Source organism: Colletotrichum jinshuiense, chromosome 7 (genome assembly GCF_051148585.1).
Source record: "Colletotrichum jinshuiense chromosome 7, complete sequence".
Lineage (NCBI taxonomy): Eukaryota > Fungi > Ascomycota > Sordariomycetes > Glomerellales > Glomerellaceae > Colletotrichum > Colletotrichum jinshuiense.
In genome coordinates this window covers 2,621,191-2,641,565 of record NC_139314.1, presented here as the reverse complement: position 1 = coordinate 2,641,565, position 20,375 = coordinate 2,621,191, and the positions used below count along the sequence as shown (strand labels likewise).

General features: G+C 54.2%; 9 protein-coding genes across 9 annotated transcripts; 5 read left to right on the top strand and 4 right to left on the bottom strand.

Annotated features, from left to right (window-relative positions):
• Positions 1 to 885: 885 nt before the first annotated feature.
• EsH8_VII_000693 (uncharacterized protein) lies at positions 886 to 4,855 on the top strand (the record flags this gene model as incomplete). Its single annotated transcript, XM_083270826.1, has 3 exons — positions 886 to 1,508; positions 1,608 to 1,801; positions 1,863 to 4,855. The coding sequence occupies 3 exons, from the start codon at positions 886 to 888 to the stop codon at positions 4,853 to 4,855; spliced, it is 3,810 nt and encodes a 1,269-aa protein (XP_083128383.1).
• A 656-nt stretch (positions 4,856 to 5,511) lies between these two features.
• EsH8_VII_000692 (cytochrome c oxidase biogenesis protein Cmc1 like-domain-containing protein) lies at positions 5,512 to 6,210 on the top strand (the record flags this gene model as incomplete). The annotated part of the gene is made up of 2 exons (XM_083270825.1): positions 5,512 to 5,659; positions 5,852 to 6,210. The coding sequence occupies 2 exons, from the start codon at positions 5,512 to 5,514 to the stop codon at positions 6,208 to 6,210; spliced, it is 507 nt and encodes a 168-aa protein (XP_083128382.1).
• Positions 6,211 to 6,654: 444 nt separating this feature from the next.
• On the bottom strand, positions 6,655 to 8,182 carry EsH8_VII_000691 (saccharopine dehydrogenase (NAD+, L-lysine-forming); the record flags this gene model as incomplete). The annotated part of the gene is made up of 6 exons (XM_083270824.1): positions 6,655 to 6,923; positions 6,978 to 7,070; positions 7,231 to 7,244; positions 7,333 to 7,790; positions 7,837 to 7,966; positions 8,019 to 8,182. 6 exons carry the CDS (start codon positions 8,180 to 8,182, stop codon positions 6,655 to 6,657), a joined length of 1,128 nt encoding a protein of 375 aa, XP_083128381.1.
• Positions 8,183 to 8,741: 559 nt separating this feature from the next.
• Positions 8,742 to 9,910, bottom strand: EsH8_VII_000690 (FAD-dependent oxidoreductase; the record flags this gene model as incomplete). The annotated part of the gene is made up of 3 exons (XM_083270823.1): positions 8,742 to 9,166; positions 9,226 to 9,833; positions 9,888 to 9,910. The coding sequence occupies 3 exons, from the start codon at positions 9,908 to 9,910 to the stop codon at positions 8,742 to 8,744; spliced, it is 1,056 nt and encodes a 351-aa protein (XP_083128380.1).
• Positions 9,911 to 11,994: 2,084 nt separating this feature from the next.
• EsH8_VII_000689 (uncharacterized protein) lies at positions 11,995 to 13,077 on the top strand (the record flags this gene model as incomplete). Its single annotated transcript, XM_083270822.1, has 1 exon — positions 11,995 to 13,077. One exon carries the CDS (start codon positions 11,995 to 11,997, stop codon positions 13,075 to 13,077), a length of 1,083 nt encoding a protein of 360 aa, XP_083128379.1.
• A 320-nt stretch (positions 13,078 to 13,397) lies between these two features.
• Positions 13,398 to 14,279, bottom strand: EsH8_VII_000688 (rRNA-processing protein UTP11; the record flags this gene model as incomplete). Its single annotated transcript, XM_083270821.1, has 2 exons — positions 13,398 to 14,114; positions 14,184 to 14,279. 2 exons carry the CDS (start codon positions 14,277 to 14,279, stop codon positions 13,398 to 13,400), a joined length of 813 nt encoding a protein of 270 aa, XP_083128378.1.
• Positions 14,280 to 15,221: 942 nt separating this feature from the next.
• EsH8_VII_000687 (glycoside hydrolase) lies at positions 15,222 to 16,964 on the top strand (the record flags this gene model as incomplete). Its single annotated transcript, XM_083270820.1, has 1 exon — positions 15,222 to 16,964. The coding sequence occupies one exon, from the start codon at positions 15,222 to 15,224 to the stop codon at positions 16,962 to 16,964; it is 1,743 nt and encodes a 580-aa protein (XP_083128377.1).
• Positions 16,965 to 18,193: 1,229 nt separating this feature from the next.
• Positions 18,194 to 19,027, bottom strand: EsH8_VII_000686 (nucleotide diphosphatase; the record flags this gene model as incomplete). The annotated part of the gene is made up of 1 exon (XM_083270819.1): positions 18,194 to 19,027. The coding sequence occupies one exon, from the start codon at positions 19,025 to 19,027 to the stop codon at positions 18,194 to 18,196; it is 834 nt and encodes a 277-aa protein (XP_083128376.1).
• Positions 19,028 to 19,579: 552 nt separating this feature from the next.
• Positions 19,580 to 20,283, top strand: EsH8_VII_000685 (uncharacterized protein; the record flags this gene model as incomplete). Its single annotated transcript, XM_083270818.1, has 3 exons — positions 19,580 to 19,691; positions 19,831 to 20,029; positions 20,220 to 20,283. The coding sequence occupies 3 exons, from the start codon at positions 19,580 to 19,582 to the stop codon at positions 20,281 to 20,283; spliced, it is 375 nt and encodes a 124-aa protein (XP_083128375.1).
• Positions 20,284 to 20,375: the final 92 nt, after the last annotated feature.

Genomic DNA, 20,375 nt, shown 5'->3' with positions numbered 1-20,375 from the left:
CTGTTGACAGCCTAATCAGACAGATGGATCCTCCAAAGTCAAGACAAGGCGAGTGGGTGAAACCAGGAGGCTCTCAGCCTCAAAAACAAAAGAAGAAGGGAAGGTGGGGCAGGTAAGGTACCGGCCGTGCTCTGGACGCCCGGATTTGCATCCGTACCTGAGGCCTTCAACGATGATGACCCGACGACATCTCCAGGATTGAATTTCATCGCACCTCAGCACTGTGAGACAGGGCTCTCCTTCATCATTATTGTGGCGACTTGTGAGAGAGAAGAATTGGACCAGTAAAACTCGGGTCAAAGCAAAGACTAAACAACAATAACAGAATTACCACCCGTAACTTAAACTTGGATGTGGCTTTGGGTATGTAGAGTCTGTCAGAAACTCCAAACCAAAACTTCGGCGTCCTCAATCATATGAGGTACTCGAGCAGGCCATCCAACCGCGACTTGTCCTTGCAACCTGACAGACCATGGGGGTGGTAGCATGAGCTTGTCTACTCCTGCAGAGCCTGCAAGGTGTCTATCCCAACGACATTTAGGCTTTTCTTTTCAAGCAAATACTACGAGTTTAAAAAAGAGGCGATGTGATAAAGATTAAAAGCCAAGACGCTCTCTTATGGCCTTGCAAAGACCCTGTCCTGCACTGCTCTCTCTCCAGCTCTTTTTTTCTCCCTCCCTCGTCTTCTTCTTCTTCTTCTTCCAGGCTACTTTGTGCGCTGCAGCGATCCATCCGTCATCCTCACCGGGAAAAGGACGGTTGTCGTGCTTCGTCCAAATGTCATTCCCTCCTTCCCGAGGTGACCGGCACTGCCTGCCCAGCCCGCACTCGCCCTGCCTTGCCGCCCCTCCCTAAGCCTCCAGCTCCCCCTAGCCGGTCGCTGTCATGCGTGTCAGGCTGTCCCCGATCGCCCGCGTCCACACTGTGCAGGCCGCTAGCCGCGATACACGGTGCAAGGGCATTGGCGGACAGACTGGGCCTGCTACTAGTGCTGGCACAGCAGACTCAGGCAGTTGCGGTCGCAGTCACAGTGGCACTGATCCTGGCCATGCCCGTCGTGGACATCGCCGCCGCAGACAGAACACAACTGCCGAGATTTTCTTCCATCCTTTTTATCCTCTTCTTGACCGACACCTGTTCCCTCCCACCAGACTCCCTTTGAGAGGACAAGCGAACGGTCTCCTCCTTCGCTTCTCTCCCGCCGCTCCGCATTTCTTGTTTTCCTTTTGTCCGAGTCTTGACGCGGCGATGTTATGGACCCTGTTCATGAAAATCCTCCTCGTCAGCTCCCTCATCGCCTGGTGGCTTAAGCGACCAAACAGCCGCTTCCAAAAGTTCGTTCTGTACGCCGCCACCCTCGCAACCTTCTGGGTCGTCGCTCCTCTCTACGCCTCGCTCTGTCTCGCCTGGTCTGTTCACTACACCCGCGAAGGGATTCAATACTGGAGTCTGGATGAGTTGCTTGTGCGGCATGCCAGTATGCTCGTGACACTTGCCGCAGTCATTTGGTACGTTCCGCCCGCGCTCTGCTCCCCGCGTTCTCCTTCCGTCCCCCGCGGCTCTATCTTGCCCGCGCGACTAACCTGGCCATTTTTAACCCCCTTTAGGCTGCTTAACCGTGCCTGGCAGACTCTCTGGAAGCCGACGACCGATCTCATTAGCATTCTCGGGGTCGACGTCCCTGAGGCCCCCGACGTATCCCTTGCTGGTATTCGACCCGACGCTGCGACTCTTAACTGGACGCGCCCTTCACATAATCGACCTGTGCAAAAGTTTTTGATTCAGGTGAATGGTGTCAACGGTTAGTGGCCCGCAACATTTATCCGGTGGCTGTGGGATCTGGTTCTGACAGTTCCTCGTAGTGGGCGAATCGAGACAGGAAGAGACTGCCATTACCGTTACGGGATTGAGGCCCAATCACTGCTACAATATTCGAGTTATTGCCGTCGGCCCGAATAACTTTCAAGCCGGCAGTCAAGTCATACGATTGCGAACCTATCGATCCGATGGACGACCAGAGCTGGGCAATTCCCGGCTTCCTGACAGTTTCCAAGACCAAGATCCGAGACCCGGACAGTCCACCTTCGTTGAAGAAAATGGGAATCGCAGTCAAGTGCCAACCATCGAGGCGGCCCCCTCTCTCGAGAGCGGCTCCGCCGCCGCCCGGGATGGGCCTTCTAGCCAGAGACGAAACACTGTCAACCGAAGGCATTCGCCGTCCATAGCAAGCCAAGAACAGCCGTCAATCAAGGATTTGTCGAGTGACTCGCCCGAGACTTCGCTCAAGGACCTAGCCGACGCCCTAGAGAGGACTAGGAAGGAGATTGACGAGACAGCGTCCCTGCACGCTTCTGAAGAGAGCGAATTCAAGCAGCTTGAAGAGCGACTCAAAAAGGAAAAGGAGGAGAAGAAGAAGCTACAAAAAGAAAAGGACGACAATACCGCGCAACTCAAGCAAAAAGTCAAAGCTACCTATGAGCAGATGCGGCAAGCCAGCAAGGATAAGGCAAGGAAGGAGAATTTACTCAAGGAAAAGCAAGACAAGCGCAAAAAGGTTAGCGATAATGTCGACAAGTGGACTACCGAGATCGAAAACATGCGGAAGACGCGCAAGGGATTTGCGTCCGAAAAGGAAAGTCTGGAGCAAGATCGTGACCTCAAAATTAAGCACCTGGACGAGGACAACTCGGCCTTGCAGGAAGAGTACACGCAACTCGAGACTGAGTACAAAGAAAAGAAGGAACAACTCAAGGAGCTTGAAGACGCACGCAGAAAGCTCCCGGGTGGAGAGGAGGACGACACTTGGCGGGAGGATGACCGGAAGATGAAAAGGGATTTCGAGATGAAGCGACGCGAGCTCCAGAGTCAACTTATCATGGAAAACAGGAAGGCGCAGCAGCTCGACGGTCATATACACGTCCTCCACGCTCAAGTGTACGCCCAAAACCAGCAGAATCTCCAGTTCTATAACCAGGCAAACTCATCCGGTGTCGACTTCGACCAGAACGCCGCGGCCCAAGTAAAGCACAGAAGCCGCACCGGCAATTCGCTTTCCAACGCCGTCATGTCATCACCGACAGGACCTTTCCCAGCCTCGGATTCTCCATATGAGCCTCCAATTGGTTTTGGGAGCCGGACAGCTTTCTCGCACTTTCTGGATGTATCTGCAGGCGACGGGTTCGGTGCAGACCACTTTTCGGATGCAGACATAAGAGCTCTCACCGGAAACGCTCCACTAAGTCCGACGGCGGCGGCTCTGCTGCCCTCTGGCATCTTGGGCGATGACGAATCTGCGAGCCCTAGCTCTTTCTTCCGAAGGAGCCCCTTTGCACCAGATGATGAGGACGATGCTCAGTCGCCGGGGTCTTCCGGGAGGTCAAACAGTGCACACTCAAGCCCCCCAGGATCCTCACATAACACGGCATTTCCATCATTCGCACCGGATGACGGTGATCATGCGTTGTTGAAAGACATTACATCGTCGCCGGGCGGGCAGCCGTCGCCAACTGCACATCGGTTTACGAACCTGCTCTCGTCTTTTCAAAGGGGCAAGGGCGCCAAAGCTGTGGACGATGGAGGCCCGATGCTGGGCAGCTTAAAACACGGCCAGAGTCAATCCTTCCCTCGGCAGACCGATGATCCAGAGGGAACGAACCGACGTAGGACCAGCTTCTCCTCTTGGACACAGAATCGGAACTCGGCTGGGCCCGACGCTCTTGATGGAGGTGGATCCTACCTTGGCAGGAGCATGTTCTCGTCGGCACGTCGCTTGATGCCATGGTCTGGAGTATTTACGGACCGTGATCCGAGTAGTCCCAGACCTGCTTCTATGGCCTCGGCAGACTTGCCACGACCGTCTACTGATAGCGGATCTATTTGGAATCACCCAGGCGACAAGAACCGCCTGTGGTCACCAGATGGTCTTTGGACGTCACGAGCTCCATCGAGGCGACCCTCTATTCATGGCTCTCCTGCCGCGTTGAAAACTACGCTAGCATCAGCCGAGGACGAAATTCTGGACCATGAAGCATTGAACGATCCACAAGTTTCCCCTAGCCAAGTCGGGGTTATCGGAAGCAGGCCTCCTGCCAGTAAGCAGAATTCGGATTCCAAATCCTTATTGAATCAGCGTCTCAATCCAGCGGCGCCGACTTTTTCTATTGGCGGACTATTCCGCAGCAAGGATAAAGAAAGTGACTCGGGCAAGGAGAAGGACAAGGCGAAATCAAAGGATAAAACCAAAGACAAGGCCAAAGACAAGGAGACGAGGGAGAAGGGTAAGAACAAGGACTTCTCCGCGCATAGCCTTGATCTACCACAAGGATACGACGCATCCCCGACAGATTCACGAAAGTCCCGCGATGCCTTTTCCGTCCATACTCAAACTTCTGTCTCCGAGTCTCGGGAGTCTTTGACGCTTGACCGAGCAGTGTCGAGCACGCTGTCAGACTCCAACTCAAATGCCAAGGACCAAGAAAACGCTTACCGCAAGCTTTTTAGAAAAGGAAGCTCCAGCAAGTTCAGTTTGTCGTCTCGACTAAGCAAAGAATCTGGTCTCTTTAAGAAGGGGCCAGGAAGCACCACAAACTCGGACAAGAATATGTCAGCCGACCGATCAAGCTTTGGTGACATTGATGACCTTGGTGAGGAAGCCTTATTCGGCCGAAGTTACGAGAGTGTCATCGGAAGCCCTTCTTTTGGTCCGTCCAAGTCTAGGGAGTCCAAGGAAAGCAGAATGACCGGCTGGAGCAGCAAGTTTTCAATGAAGAAAAAGGGGAAGGACAATAAGGAGAGTCTTGAGCTGCAACGACCCACTCCGGATGGGGACCTTGAAGAAGACAAAAAGGACGTATAGGTCTAGCTATGATATCGAGACAAGGCTGCCTCTGCGATGTAGTGATCTTCCATAAAATCAAAAAAGCAAATTCAGGCGTTTAACAAATCATGGCTTCATACGCTCTCTCACGTAGCTTCAAGTTCCCTGTTCTGACTGAATGAAGTACAGTAATTCATAGCAAGAAACTAGTTGCATGTTCAAACAGAAACTCATCCCAGCCTGGTTGGGAATTGACAGCAAGAGTCCATTGGTATATTCAGGGACGGTGTAGTCGCACAAATATTTGAGCCATTGATCATTCAGTTGCTTTGCCCGGATGCCTATCACCGGCTATCCAATCAGAAAAGGCAGGCGGTAAGAATTTCAATTGGCAGAAAGTCTCAATTAGCAAGCTTCGTCCGAAAGCACGGAGCACATTTGCGAGAGTAGAGCGAGCTGTAGGTTTACCCACCCAGATCGGACCACCCACGCAAACCTACTTAGCAAACGGCGACGACAACGACGAACGAACGAGAGACCCCCTCCCTCCGACGCACTCCGAATAGACGGAAATCGATCTCCTTCCACACGAACGACTCCTTCGGTTACAGCCCGAAAACGGAATCCCGGGGGGCCGCCCAGAGCATTCCCGAAGCCTCCACCTCCACCTCCCCTCCCCCCCGTTGATGGCCGCAATGGCGGCTCAGAACCCGACCGGCGGCGCCGCCCAGGGCCTGCCGATGCCCTCGCGCAACCCGCTCCCCTTGTCGGCCTCGCAGGAGGCACAGATCAGAGACATCTACTACGCGCGCGTGAGAGACGCCTGCGCGCCCGAGATTAAGGGTACGTCTTGACGCCTCTCCTCTGCGCCGTCCACCGTCTTTGGGCGTCCACCGTCTTTGGGCGTCCCCTCTCCTCGGCCATCAGAAACCGGCCACTAGCATCTCTCGTTCCGCACCTATGCTTTATCTCCACTCCTCTCCTCATACCTGTTGGGCAACGCCCAGATGGCTAACGGTTGTCACGTGTTTTCAGCCTTCGCAGACTGCGCCCTGAACCGGACCTTCACCGTCTCCTTCGTCTGCCGCACGCAGCTCCGCGCGATGAACGGGTGCATGAAGTCGCACGCGACGCCGCAGGAGCACGACGCCGCGCGCGAGGAGTGGTTCGCGAGGCGCGTCGAGAGGCAAAAGGAGCGCGAGCGCAAGGCTGTCAAGAAGGCGCAGCAGGAGGACTTCATCCGGGAGTGGTGGGGCCTGCCTGAGAAGGATGCCGAGGCGAGGAGGAAGGAGGAGGAGAAGCTTCGCATGGCGGAGCGGGTCGGCGGGTACGCCGCGAGGGATCGCAAGAGTTTCGAGGAGCAGCAGGCGGCCGCGGCGGCTGAGAAGAGATGAGGATGGCCTTGAGCGTCTGTGTCAGGAGCTCTGGTGAAATTCTTCACGGGAACACTGACGCTAGGGGGGGAAAGGTTTGCGGAGGTCAGATGCATATGTTGGGCGTTCTGGATTTACGGTTTGGGACACCCTGCTCTATGGCGCAGACATTCAGCTTGTATAAATACAACATTAAACACCATGTAGACTATAACAATCAAAAAGAGGCGGAAGCCAGGGGGTGGCGGTCAGTACCATCAATGATTTGACAAGGCCTTCCGATGGCCCAAAGCCTCAATTCTACCAGCGCAGTTCATCACTAAATGCCGGCCTATAGTCTAAGCTTTTCTCTATGTAGCATTCATCCAGAGTATTGTGGGCTCTGGTGTGCCCTTTCATCATCAGATCCTCCCTTAAACGCCAGAGTTCATTTTAGAAACACAGAAACGGCCGGATAGGGGCCCACTAGACCTCTCTCTTCTGGAGCTCGGCGGGGAGCGTGGTAGCAACCTTGTCGCTGAACAGCTTCTCGGCGCGAGCCCAGACGGGGTCGTTGCGCCAGTCCTTGAGGGTCAGGAGAGTGGGCAGCAGGTCGTTGCTGAAGGCCTCGGAAGCCTCGCGGGGTAGCAGACTGGGAAGGTGGTCAATGCTGATGACGCTCAGGGGCGGGTTGTCGAAGCCCTCGACAGGGACAGTAGGCTTGTCGAAGGTGGTGGCCACGGTGTAGATGGGGACTGGAGTGATCAGGTCAGTGATTGTTGTATATATCTCACAGATTCGGAACTTACTAGGGTTGTGGGGGTTGGTGGTGTCGGCGGAAACGTCGCAGACGACAGACAGGTTTCTGCCAGGAGCCTGGAGCGACTCACGGTTGACAAAGTCTAAAGAAACACACAAAGTTAGCCTACGTCCTAAGAGCTCTCATTCTTCGCAGGAGTGCCACGATGAGTTCCAGGATGGAGACCAGGAACCGGGACGTTTCCCTGCTAGAGAGCGAGATCTCCGAGCGTGGAGAGAGACTGGGGGGAATGGGGTACGAACGAGGAATAGGTTGGCTAAAGCAAAAGAGGGTTAGTACTGCGTATCCTCTGTGCGATTGCTTGCTTTGAAGCAGATTCCCTTCAGGAAAGGAAGCACACTTACCTCAGGTAGATGCAGTTCACAAAGACGTCTGACTGTGTGATCTCAGGGAATGGACCACCCTTGGCGGTCTCGTTCATGTCCCAGCGAAGGATGTTCTCATTGGGAATACCAGCTCTGAGGGCCAGGTCGACAGCACCAGAACCGCAGCGGCCCAGAGCACCGATGACGATGAGGCGGGGCTTGCGGCCAGCCTTGGCCTCTCCTTCGGCCAAAGCCTTCTTGACATCCGCAATCAGGGCATCCTCGTTGGGGTAGGACTCGACGCTGGGGAATGGCTCTCCAGGGTGGGTAAGCTGCCAGGCCCAGTTCTCAAGGGCCAGGGCGGCGCCAGAGAAGCCTGCATGGTAACCGAAGGCAGCCACGCGACGACCGGAATCGTTGGTCAGGAATTCGAGATCGAGGAGGGTGCCGCCACCGCGGGGGAAGCGAGACAGTGTCTTCTCGAAGCCGCCTTGTCCCTGGTTATTGTTAGCTTCGTCGATTGATTTCCGTGACCGTACTTACCTTGTAAACGTGGAGGAAGGTGACATGGACGTGCTTGAGAGGGAATTCCTTCTCCTCAAGCTCCTTCAGGCCAACAATAATGTGGTCGACGGGAACGTTCTCCCAGCTTCCCTCGGGCACAAGGGTGCAGCTTCAAAAAAGTCAACTCCCGCTGTATTTGAGGGTATAATAAGCCGGCTTACCCCACGGCCTCGAATTCAGCATCGTCGAAGATACGAACAGGGCTGCGCTCGACGTTGACAGTGTAGCCGGCCTCGATCAGAGCCTTGGCAGTCGTGGGAGTCAGGGCAGAGCGGTGCTCGAGGGGCTTGGTCTCGGACCGGAGGTGGAGGATGGTGCTGGCCATTGCTGCGATTTCAATTGACTCAATTTGGGAGAAAACCGCGGTGTTGAAAGATGGTGTTGAAGGAAGGAAGCTGTAAGGGTTTCAGGCCTGAGGTGGTTCCTTGACGTACGTGGGGCAATGACTCTACACATCCCACCATGTGTGACTCCTCTAGGGGACCTTACACCGCCCATCGGAGCGCGGGGGAGGGGTGGTGGGATGACAGTCACCCAAACTTTTCCGCGTCTCCCTCCCTGCCGTCAAGGCAAGTTAATTTTTTCCCCTTCTCCAACAGCTGTCAAGATTAAGATTTTTTTTCCCGCCAAGCTCAGATTGACCACTTAGGCGTCGAGTGACGCCATGCAGGTACCAAACCTGCAGCCATTGAACGGTGCCCCAAACCGGCACGTTCTCGGCACCGCCTAATAATTTCGGCCGATATCGCTTTCATCTCTTTTAACGCATCGGACGCGGGCCGAACAGTCTGGACATTGAAACAAGGTTATGATATCCAGCCTAGGATCCATGGATCAGCATACGATACAGTGAGGTCCTACGAAAACCGAAAATGAATAGATAATTACAGACGCGCCATGTCAGCTTCCTGTTGTTTCAGTAGTTCAACAACCCCTTCGGCTACCCCCCAAGATAACTCAAATCCCCTACCTCCAAGACCATAGGCATGGATGATAGTCCAGCGGCCTCCAACGTCTTCTCTTTCAAGCCTCATGCCTCCCTTTCGAGTAGGACGCCGGCCCACAATGTCTTTGAGAACATGGAAGACACCACTGTCACCCAAAATAGGAGGGTAGGTCGCAGCGAAGTTTTTCAGGATCTCCTCTCGCTTTTCCAGCGACGGCTCGGGGTCCCAGTCATTCGGCTCCTTTGTGCCACCAACAATCGTACCGCCATCAAAATTCCTGGGTACGCAAAAAATCCAGGAGCCATCGGCGTTCTGCCGTGTCACTGTCGCCGGACTTAAGTTGGCAACGGCACATGTTTGTCCTGTGATCTTATATCAGCCACATTGGGAAGTCGGACCAAGCCAGAAGAAGCTCGCGTACCTCTTGTAATGAACGAGTTCTGGTCGCCAAACCCGTACCCGGAGCAGTTGATGACGGTTCGCACATCCGCCAGCTCCTTGATTGCGAAAGCTTCAAGCGGGTCGCTGATTTCTCTGCGAAACACCTGGCCACCGTTGTACGAGAACTTACGAAGAAGGAACGAGCAGTACACCATGGGGTTCACACACCATGTCCGGTACTCGCATCCCCATTTCACCTTGTCATCTGGGAATTCGCTGGACTCCAAACGCCGAAACTCGACCATCCCTAAGCTCTTCGCTTTTTCTTCTGTGAGAGCTGTGTACTGTGCCGGAGGATCTTCAAGGTACTCAATGCCGGGCATGAAAGTGATGCCGGCCTCAGGATTGCTCTTGCTCAGTGATTCCATATGTTGAAACGTCTTGAGAGCCATCGCATGATCGCGCTCATCGACCTCGTTCGTTGGTATCACCCAACGATTATGGGCCCCGCCCCATTGCGAGGTGTAGTTGATCAAGGCTTTCGCATCAACCGTCTCAAAAGGACTTGGGAAATCCTTGGCTACAATCGCGACCTTGTAGCCATTACGTTGGAGTCTCACGGCTGTGCTCAGTCCGATCACGCCGGCGCTGTATCGTGTTAGTAAAGATACGATGGAGCCAGGATTGGATATAGGTAGTTACCCGATCACTGTGATTTGTGTCATTTTGTAAGCTGGCAACTAAGGCTCTTTGACCATGGGATTGTGCACACCGAATGACAAACACCGATTTCACAAATATTTAGTAACCAACAGGCACTAAGTCCATTCGATTACTGAAGATAATACACATCAAAAATCTATCTTTTCGGGATCCTGATCTCCATTTTTTAGTGTTATTGATGCCGACCATCGGAGGAGCTATCGGCCACACACGGACCTTGTCACTATTAGTCTTCGGCCATTCCGGTCAGCGGGCCGACGGAACTGTTGTCAACAATCCGACCGAGGCCGGCCTCCTGCTCCGGGTTAAACCCCATCTCAATAGGAATAAGCCCCAGGTCGGCGTTGGCCTCTTGGCTGTCATAACGTCAGTTGGTTTGCGTATTCACCCGGGGTCGGCAGCGCAGAGTTGCCACTTCACGAGATGCGACACCGAAACGCGAAAGCTGCTTGATAAGCAGGTTCTTGCAGGCTCATGAGTTCTTACGACCAGAAACTGATCTTTTGTCGAGATAAAAGACGAATGTGGCCCGATGTTGCTTACTTCGAAACTTCATGTAACGCGGTCATGTGTTCCAAACTCTTTTGTTCGGCGGCCAACGGACGCTGGCCGCCATCCTACTCCTCTACACGGACAAGGGCGGCAGGCGAGGTGCCTAACCGGCCAGCTAGCCACCTTTTTTTCCCACGTTACATTTTGCTGCGATGCCCGAAGGGCTGCACAGTCGGAATCTCGCCTGCTGAAGGCGGTCAGAGTTCAGGAGTCGCACCAATTTGGGAGGCATAGCCAATGGCACGAGTCTCACGTTGAATCAACCCCGCGCGCCTGTCTCTCACCACCCTAGTCCCGGCGCCTATGATGCAGTGTGATGGTCGGGCTGATTGGCCCAGCCCGCATCTCACAATCTATTTTGGTCGGGCACCTCGACCACCCCCCTTCTTCCGGCCCCTCCATCCTTCTATTGCTTCACCACTCATCGCGGCCCGCCTGGTAAGCCAGCGCTTACCAGGCCTGCCGTGGGTGACCTGCTGTTGAACCAGACTAGTGCTGCTCTTCTAATGACAGGAGAGTATATACTCTGTCTTGGTGTCGTTGAAAATGGTATGTTTACATGCCTCTCTTCTTCCCACATCTGGTTATTTCGACTAGTACTGCAATGATAAACGAAGTCTTGTTTATTATTAGGTGCTAGGCAGTTGAGACCATGCATCGGTAGTAGTTGGACTATCATTTCTTCATTCCACTGCTGCGCTCGCTTTACTTGTTAAGCTTGTTAAGAGTCTGGAAGGCGTTGATCCAACGGGAGACTCCAATATTATATTCGGGACGCTGCACTGCCCAGCTCAGCATGTCAACACAGCCACCATCTGGAGGGTATTCACTCTTCCCGAACCCCAACTCCAAGCCTCCAACTATACGGAGGCCCGCATCCCGAACCCGAAGATCGGAGTCGCGCGAGCGGACCCGTGCTGTGTCTCCCGAAGCCGTCCAGCCTGTTGACACGACGTCTCCACCCCGTCACGGTAGACAGACGCCACAGCAGAGAGTGCAGACTCCCGTTGAGCGCTCGCAAACCCCGCAAGACGATCGCCAACCTACACCAATCGAGCAGCAAATCTCACCAAGTAGGCGTGAACTACCAGCACTGCCGACAGCGACAGCAGCGCCCGTCCAACGGCCTCATCCTGTTGCCGATGTACCGCCTCGTTCAGATACTGCCTTTTCTCAAGCACAAACACTAGTACGGAGCAACAGCACTCGTTCTCGGAGCTCGATAGCCAAACTACCATTCCCGGCGGAGCCATCATCTTCGCAAGAGCAACCTGCTCTCCGATCCATCTTTCCCCAGTACAACCCAGGTGTGCCACTCAACCAGCAGGATTACTTCCCTACTCAAACCAGTCCGACGCATATCCCGCGGGCTGTCATTAATCGAACAACATGGTATCCGGATCCCGAGGACGATGGTCGAAACCACCAGCACAGGAGTCCCGTGAGGAGTCCGATGAGCGGTGGCTCAACACAAAGGTGGCCGAGGAGAAATATCGAGCCTCCTATCATCCCCACCGTCTCAACAATAGAGCACATGAAAAGCCTGTGGAAGGTTTCCAATGGCTGGAAAGCCGCGCCCTCAGAAGGCAGAGTTTACTGCATGAAGCTGTCCCAAGAAAAGGACGCCCCCGTATATACCCTCTCTTCAACATCACAGCCATTCTACAATCTCAGGCTCGATCCCACCTCCGCCTCCGCATACGTCACCCTCAGCCGCCACGATCCTAGCAAGGTCTACAAAGCCCCTAATCCCACGACAAGCTCTTCAGCAAGCAGCATCCTCAGCGGTGTTGTTGGCCACAAGGATAACGGCAAGAACGCTGAGAGTAAGCATTGGCAGGAGGTTCTCACCACGACCCTCGAGGAAGAGTCCCGCAAGCACCCGCCCAACGACGGTCTCGTTGCCCTCCTTTATCCCCAGGCAGCCGCCAAGATGGCACTTGACAAGCCAGACGACATGAACGCCGTCATGACAGCGGAGACGGAATGCGCCCGCCTCGTCTGGGACGAAGACTCAGGCTCCCACTTCCTCGTACACCCGGCCCTCGCAACGCCCTTCTGCGTCACGATTGAGCGCTCGCCCGCCTGGAGCCGGGTCGAGTACACGCTCGAGCACCACGAATCACCGCAGCATCTCGCTAAGCTAACTCGTGACGGCACGGGCGGCGGTTACCTTGAGGTGGACACAGCCATTGCCGCCAAGATCGACAGCTTCTTCCTCATTGATGTCGCCATTACGGCGCTCATGCTTGTCGCAGTGAGCGACGAGAAGAATGCCAAGGTTGAGGCTTTTGAGCCGCCGCCGGTACCGCGAGAGCCAGCCGGAGGTGAGCGTCGGCTGAGCAAAAGGGAGGAGAAGAGGCGGGCCGCCGCGGCTGCCCGGAGAGGCAAGATGGAGGAGTTTGAAATCGACGTCGAGAGCCAGGATAGCAGCTTTGCGAAGCTAGAGCAGGTGGGCAAGGAGACGCGCGATAGCCTGCCGTGGCCGCTGAGAGCTCTTTTCAAGATTGTGGGAGGGCTGTTCAAGTGCTTCGTGTGGGTGCTGACACTGGTTTTCAAGGCACTGGCTGCCATTGTCAAGGGCCTCGCGCGATGTGTGGGCGTCAAGTCGACGTGAAGAAAGTCGAGTATGGATTGAATGCGACGAAATGAGATACCACTTTGTTGATGCTTTTTTTGTTTTGGGGTTTCCTTTGACGATGGGGGTGTTGGGTGTAATGGGATTTCCTTTCAAGACCTTGCCCAGGGCTAGGACAGGAGCGATGATATTCCTTCTTTGTACATCTAGATCTATACTCCGGGGGCCTGGGTATCGCATGACGACTCCGAGCGTGGGCTTTTTTTCATAACCGCTCAGATATTAGGATGAAATGAAGACATGAAAACACAACCAACTTTTTGTTCGCCGACCGCCATATTTCGAGACAGAACACACAATTACCGCTTGCGCGTCCGTACCATAATCTTCTTGCCTTTCTTCGTCACGCCGCCCGAGGTCGCCGTCTTGGCCATCTTCGCTCGCTGTATCTCGAGGCCTTCCTCCGCCTTCGCCAGAACCTTGAGTTTCTTTTTCGCGTTTTGGAGTTGCAGCCGTAACCGTTGAAGCGCCTTCTCTTTCTGTGCCTGGGCGTCATCATCGGCGCCTTCCTTCTTGTCATCGAAGCCCTCGAACTCGTCCTCATCGTCGCCTTCGTCGTCATCCACATCCATCGCCTCCTTCTGGCCAGCCTCTTCCCTCGCCTCAGCGCCGTCCAAGAACACAATCTTCCTCGGTATCGAAGGTCTCGCATCCACGTCGTCATCGCTATCGTCATCGTTGTCGCCGTTGTGGTTTGCCGCATCGATTCCGCCGACAAGCACGATCTGCTCCTCTAGGCGCTTCACCTCCTTGGAGATGACATTGCGCATGGTGCGTACGTAGCCAACGTCCTGTGTCTTGAGCAGACGCACCATTTCCATGTCCATGGCCTTGTTGCCGCGGTCGCCGGCGACGGTACCGGACCATTTCCTGCCGTCCTTGAGGCGGGAGCCCGGGCCGGAGCGGCTGAGCATGCCGAAGTAGAACTCATCCTCATTGCGCTCGGCAGCTTTTTGACGGAGGGATTTGATCTGAGATTTCTTCTTGTTGTAGTCTTTCGCACGAAGGGAGTAGTCCTGTAGGTGAGAAACGAGTAGTCAGTATCCATCGAAGACGGGGAAAATACTTGAAGGTGCTCGGCGTACCTTGTGCTTTTCGAGGAGGCCAAAACGCTGGCGCTCCAAAGGTTGGGCACGCTCCCTGTGGGAGCGCCGCTGGACGGCATTGCGCATGGAAGACATGGTTGTTTTTGTTCTGAGCGGGCAGGCAACAAGGTGTTCGTGACTGCGTGTTGGACGCTCCGAGATGGCGGCAACTGCACCGGCGATCCTGAGAGGTGGGATGCGGCAGAAATTTGAAAAATTTAGGCGGTCAAGAGAAGCTCCAGCCACACAGGCTACAAGTGTGGCTTCCATGCATGGGCCCAAATTTGTCTGTCTTCGTCGGTTGAACCCAAAAAGCTCAGTCCGCAACTGGGCTTCCCCACCTGTCTCACTTTCTGGGGCGTCCGCCGTTTTCAGTACTTCCCCACCACTTTCCATCAACCGAGTTCAGTCAGCTCTGTTGAAACATGTCAGTTGCCATGAAACGGCACGCTCTCAAAGGCCCAGGCTGTTATTCCGGTCTAATCCCCTTCCAGAATTCGGTTCACGAAAACGCCATCATGGATGGTTGGAATGGCATGTATCCGGCTCTACAAGCCAGTCAACGATGCATTGTGATATGAGCAGTCCACCGTGAAGATTCCCCCGTTTCCCATCGTTGCATCCGTAACCCCTCTGCATCTAGCGCAACGGGGAGAACTGAAGATCCCACCCCTCTGCGGCGTTGACAGTTGACAGGAGCCATCAACGTTAGGTCTGATCTCAGCCAAGCGTCAACCCAGCCTCCTCAGAGGGTCCAATCGCGAAGATAGCATTCTGGCACAGACAACCCAAAGACGGCCAACCACCAACCACAAGACCATGGGTCTCCCTTCGTGTTTCATGGAGGAGACACACCAAAGCAGCAGACCTTCGAGACGTCAAACGCCGCATATAGTAAAATGGCTGCAATTCCACGGGCTTCGCGGTTGAGCTCCGATGACAAGAGATTCTACAAAATGACCGGCGCGTCTGCTCCTTCGAGACGTCTTGTCCTCCCTATGTTACTCCTGCCTCATTTTCATCCGTCCTTCATGCAAAATGGTCGCGAAATTCCAATTACGAAGCAACTCCCTGCCAGTCTATCGGGTGCTCGCGGTGCTTTTCATCTTTATTGTATTGACAGTCGTTCTTCTGCGAGACGATACGGTGCAACTTGAGAATATTCGCAATCTCGAGTCCATCAAGAGTAGCTATGACTGGTCTTCACATCCGCAGAAGCATCCTATTCCTCTGGCCGAGATGGCACGACTCCCAAACGGACAGCCCTTGAGCCTCCCCAGGATTCAATACGAGTTCGAGGCAGACCATTCAGACAGCCTGAAGAGAGATATTGGTCTCATGAGCTCCCGCCGGAACGAAGTGCGTAATGCCTTCAAGAAGAGCTGGCGGTCCTACGCTCGACATGCATGGGGATACGACGAGCTGCAGCCCTTGTCTCTGAGAGGAAGCAACCGCTACAACGGATGGGGCGTCACAGTTGTTGAGTCGCTCGATACCCTCTGGCTAATGGGCATGCACGATGACTTCGACAATGCTGTCCAGTATGTCAGTACGATTGATTGGAACAACTCAACTGAGACGAGGTGTAACGTGTTTGAGACAAATATCCGATATCTTGGAGGACTTTTGTCAGCGTACGACCTCAGCAAGGAGCAAGTGCTTCTCGACAAAGCAATTGAGCTGGCCAACATGCTCTACGCGGCCTTCGACACGCCGAATCGTTTCCCTCCCCAAGCTTTCAGCTTTGACGAACTCAGAGCCGGCAAGGTTCAGCCCGATCCCTACCAAAGCGCAGCGGCCATTGGTAGCATGTCTATGGAATTCACCAGAGTTGCTCAGTTGACGGGAGACTTCAAATTCTACGACGCTATCGAGCGTATCAAGAAGACATTCGTTCACACTCAAGACAATACGTTGCTGCCAGGCATGTGGCCAAACTTCATCAACGTTCGCGACGACTTTCAGACCGCCAACAATGTTTTCAAGCTGGGAAGTGCCGGTGATTCGCTCTACGAGTACCTGCCGAAAATGCACGTCCTCCTTGGTGGTCTCGACACAGCCTACGAGAAGATGTACAAGGGGGCTGCTAAAGCGGCCAAGGCTCATCTCCTGTACCGGCCAATGGCACCAAGAAAGGATGATGTACTATTACTCGGCACCGCTATCGTCAACGAAAAGCTCAAAAAGATTGACCAGATTTCGGACCTGGAGCATTTGTCATGCTCTGCGGGCGGGATGTTCGCCATGGCCGGCAAGCTATTCGGCGTCTCAGACGATGTTGAGGTTGGCGAAAAGCTCACTCGAGGATGCGCGTGGGCATACAGGTCATTCAAGAGCGGTCTCATGCCAGAGAAATCCCAGGTCGTCAAGTGTGACACCATAGACGCCTGCGAGTGGAACGAACAGAAGTGGGTTGCGCAGAGCAGTCGCCACGCTCCCCGAGGTTTCTGGCGCATCGACGACGGCCATTACAACCTGCGTCCCGAGGCCATTGAGAGTCTCTTTATTCTGTACAGAATCACCGGCAAGGACGATCTGCTGGGTATCGCGTGGGACATGTTCCAAGCCGTCCAGAAGACAACACAGACGGATGACGCTCACGCCGCTATCATTGACGTCACCTACGCCCAGTCGAGACAAGAGGACACAATGGAGAGTTTTTTCTTCGCCGAGACGTTGAAGTACTTTTACCTAATTTTCTCGGATCCTGGGCTGATCAGCTTGGATGAATGGGTGTTGAGCACGGAGGGTCACCCTTTCAGACGGCCCACATCATCCTGAAGAACAAACAGCTTTTCACGAAATCTTCTCGTTTGTTTCAAATACCTACTAATACTAATAAAACTGCAAACCGGCAATCATACCGAATACATGTCACTGTCGCATTGCTAGTTTCCCGGCCTCTGTGGTCTATTAGAGCACGGCACGGATATCTCGAAGCATTAAATACCCGCATTTTCACAAATGGCAGAAGTACCTGTTTTAAGGAGTTTAGGAGTTTGAGTTTACAACCACTTTCAGCCTTGGGAATTTCATATGTCTAGTCTTGGTGTGATTCGTGGAATTCACGGAGCCAGATGGATGGAATGAATGATCGCTGAGCCTGGCAGACAATGTCGACTTGGTTTTGGGCACCTCTTTACTTTGGGAAACAGAGGTAGGACTCTGCAATGTAAAGTGCGTTGATGTTCACCGTTTCCGTTGGAGCTTTGATTTTCTTTGTTTGCTATTGTACATGTCTTCCCCAAATAGAGGGCAACCGGGAAATAGAATTATATCCATCCTGCTCCAGCATTGCACATTTTCGTCTTTGCTGAGCCGGGAAATGATCGCGGGCTATATGTACACCCTGTGACTATTAACATGTAGTTCCAAGGCGAGCCAGGCAATGGGAACCAAACCGACGGTTTGCGGTACCATAGCTGGCTCGGGAATGACTGTGATGGAGGTGAGTGTGTAGTTCACGATGCTAGCATCCAGGCCAGATCAATGTTTCAGTTGCCAACCAAGGTGGTTGGCTGCAAAGGTTGAGCTTATTCAAACAAGACCCTGCCTAATTGAAATATGTCGGATGAACAGCTTCAAAATATGCGATTTGTTAGCTTTGTTTTCAGCACAACTTAATGTGTAAAGCATCTTATATAGCTAGGATTGACCAAGATAGCTCAGGTTTACGCCGATGCTTACCCTAGCCTCTTGCGGCCTTTGGGCGTTGTCTGCGGCATGGAAACACAGCATGAAGAATGGTGTTCCACTTGATTGAAGCTTGGGCAACCTGTCGGGCACTGAACTACCACTGTGCCCCTGACCCGAGAGTGCGAACGAGATTGGTGCTTGGCGTTTAGAAGTTTAGCCAACTTGACGGGCGTCGGAACCCATTCAGTCACGGGGTGCTGAAGCCAAGAAAAAAACAGGTAGTCGTGATCTTTGTACGTCACCTCCAGGTGCGTCACTCCTCATTGTGAGGGACTTGGGTATGTAGCAAGCCGCTAAGTCATTATGTACCCATCTCATTCTTCGTCACCCTCGGCCTCTTCTTCCTGATCTTGCTTGAACACCGCCCTCTCTACCAGCGCCAGCGTCTGTCTCACGGGCAAGCCAACCACGTTATCAAAGTTGCCCTCAATCTTCTCGACGAGCAACATGCCGCCGATACCCTGCACCGCGTACCCGCCGGCCTTGTCCGCTCCCTCCCTCGTCTTGACATACGCATCAATAACATCGTCCGGCAGCCCGTTGGACTCCTCCACGAAGTAGACCTTGGTCTCTTCGGTATGGCTCGCAATCTCGTACCCCGGTGACCTGGCGTCCTCCCTGGGCGCCACCACGCACACGGCGGTCAGCACGCGGTGCACGCGAGTGTCCCTCAGGTGGCGCAGCATCTTGACATGCTCTGCCTCGCTGCGCGGCTTCTCCAGCACGCGGCCGTCGCGCGTGACAATAACGGTATCGGCGGCGATGACGACGTCAGGGTCCGGGATCGAGGCGAGGTGCGTCGCCAGGGCGGTCTCGTATACGTCGAGGCACTTTTGCCGCGCCGTTGCGGAGACGTATTCGTAGGGCCCGTAGGCCGTCTTGTCGAGGTCCTCGGGTTTTGTCGAGGGTGTGATTTCGAGGCCCGTGAGGCCGATCTGCGCGAGGAGAGCTCGCCGCCGCGGGGAGGCCGAAGCGAGGATCACGCGCTTGGATTTGAGGTAGGAAATGACGGGGAGGTTGAGGGGCAATGGCGCGCGGGTGCCGGGTCCGGCGCCGGCGGCGACGGTCGGTGGTGGTTTCGGGACGCCATGCTCGGAGCCCTTTGGGTACTCCAGTAGGGGATCGGAGGAAGTCTTGAGGTCGGACATTTTAGTCTCTATTTCGGCGTGAAATGAAGGGAAGCCCGTCCGGGTTGGAATGGAATCGCCGGGAAAGTCGAGGATCCGGAACTCGAGCACGTCTTGGATGGTTTTCTAGATAAGGATCGAGTGCTCTCGGGAAGAAAGGAGGTTTTGGCGGGTTGTGGGCCGGCACCTCCAGAATTCTGGATGAGCAATCACAATGCCAATGAGGTCACAGAAGCTTGGAGCCGGGACATGCCAACCCCCGCTGGATCCATTCTTTCTTATCTTATCTGTTCCCTCAAAGTCGTCGACATTCAGCTGCCAGCCAGCCAGCCCTGCGGACGGAAACAAACGTGCTGCAGGAACCTTACAGGGGGGTTGCGAATCCCATGTGCGGAGGGGGGAGATCTGATCTCACAGACACCCGTTTTGGTGCGAAACGCATGTGATCGTGCGCGCATCCAAATACACCCTCCCCTTCTCAACGTCAAAACCCAACATCATACGTTTGCCCATGAATTGATCCTGAATACAGAAATCCTCTCCAATTAAAGAGACCCCAGTCACGCTCTCGCCATGTCTTCTCCAAACAAATCCAACTCACCCTCTGCTCCCGGGGATGCCGACCAGCCGGATGAGAAGCCGCGCCTCACAGAGGCGGAGAAGAAGCAGAATCATATCGCGTCTGGTAAGCAAGACTTTAACTCAATCCTTGCAGACGACAAATTTTCCGTTGCAAGTTGCATCATACGCGCGCTTGCGCACCAAGACGATGTCTGCTGCCTGGCGCATTTGTCACTTTGGATCTAACACATGTGCCAAATCAGAGCAGAAGCGGCGTCAGGCGATTCGTGAGGGCTTCGACCGCCTGACGGAACTGGTTCCGGGGCTGGAAGGCCAGGGTCGCTCCGAGGGTCTCGTGTTGAAGAAGACGGTAGAGTTCATGAGGGAACAGCTCAAGGACCGCCAGGAGCTGGTGGATCGTATCGAGAGTTCCGGCGGCGAGGTTGACGAGAAGTACAAGCGGTGAGTACAGGCGTTCGGGTGGTCAAGCTGGCCCAAAAGAGCCGCGGTTCGCTAAATATTCACCTCCTCCTTTGCGCAGCCCACTGTTCCATCAACAGGCAAACGGTGCCTCGAGAACTCGGTAATAAACTAGGAGACGACGAGACTGTCGGTTTGGAGGGTTTAATGGAATTACGGAATACTAGCGCAGAGATACCTACGGCAAAGAGTTGAGATGGTACTGCATTGTCAAATGGGCTTTGCAGGAGTATTAATTGTGGAGGCCGGCCTGCTTTGTATCATAACTTTTATTCACAACGCCAGGCCAGCGTGGTTGTAGGAGTAGTGTACAATTCTATATTTTGTT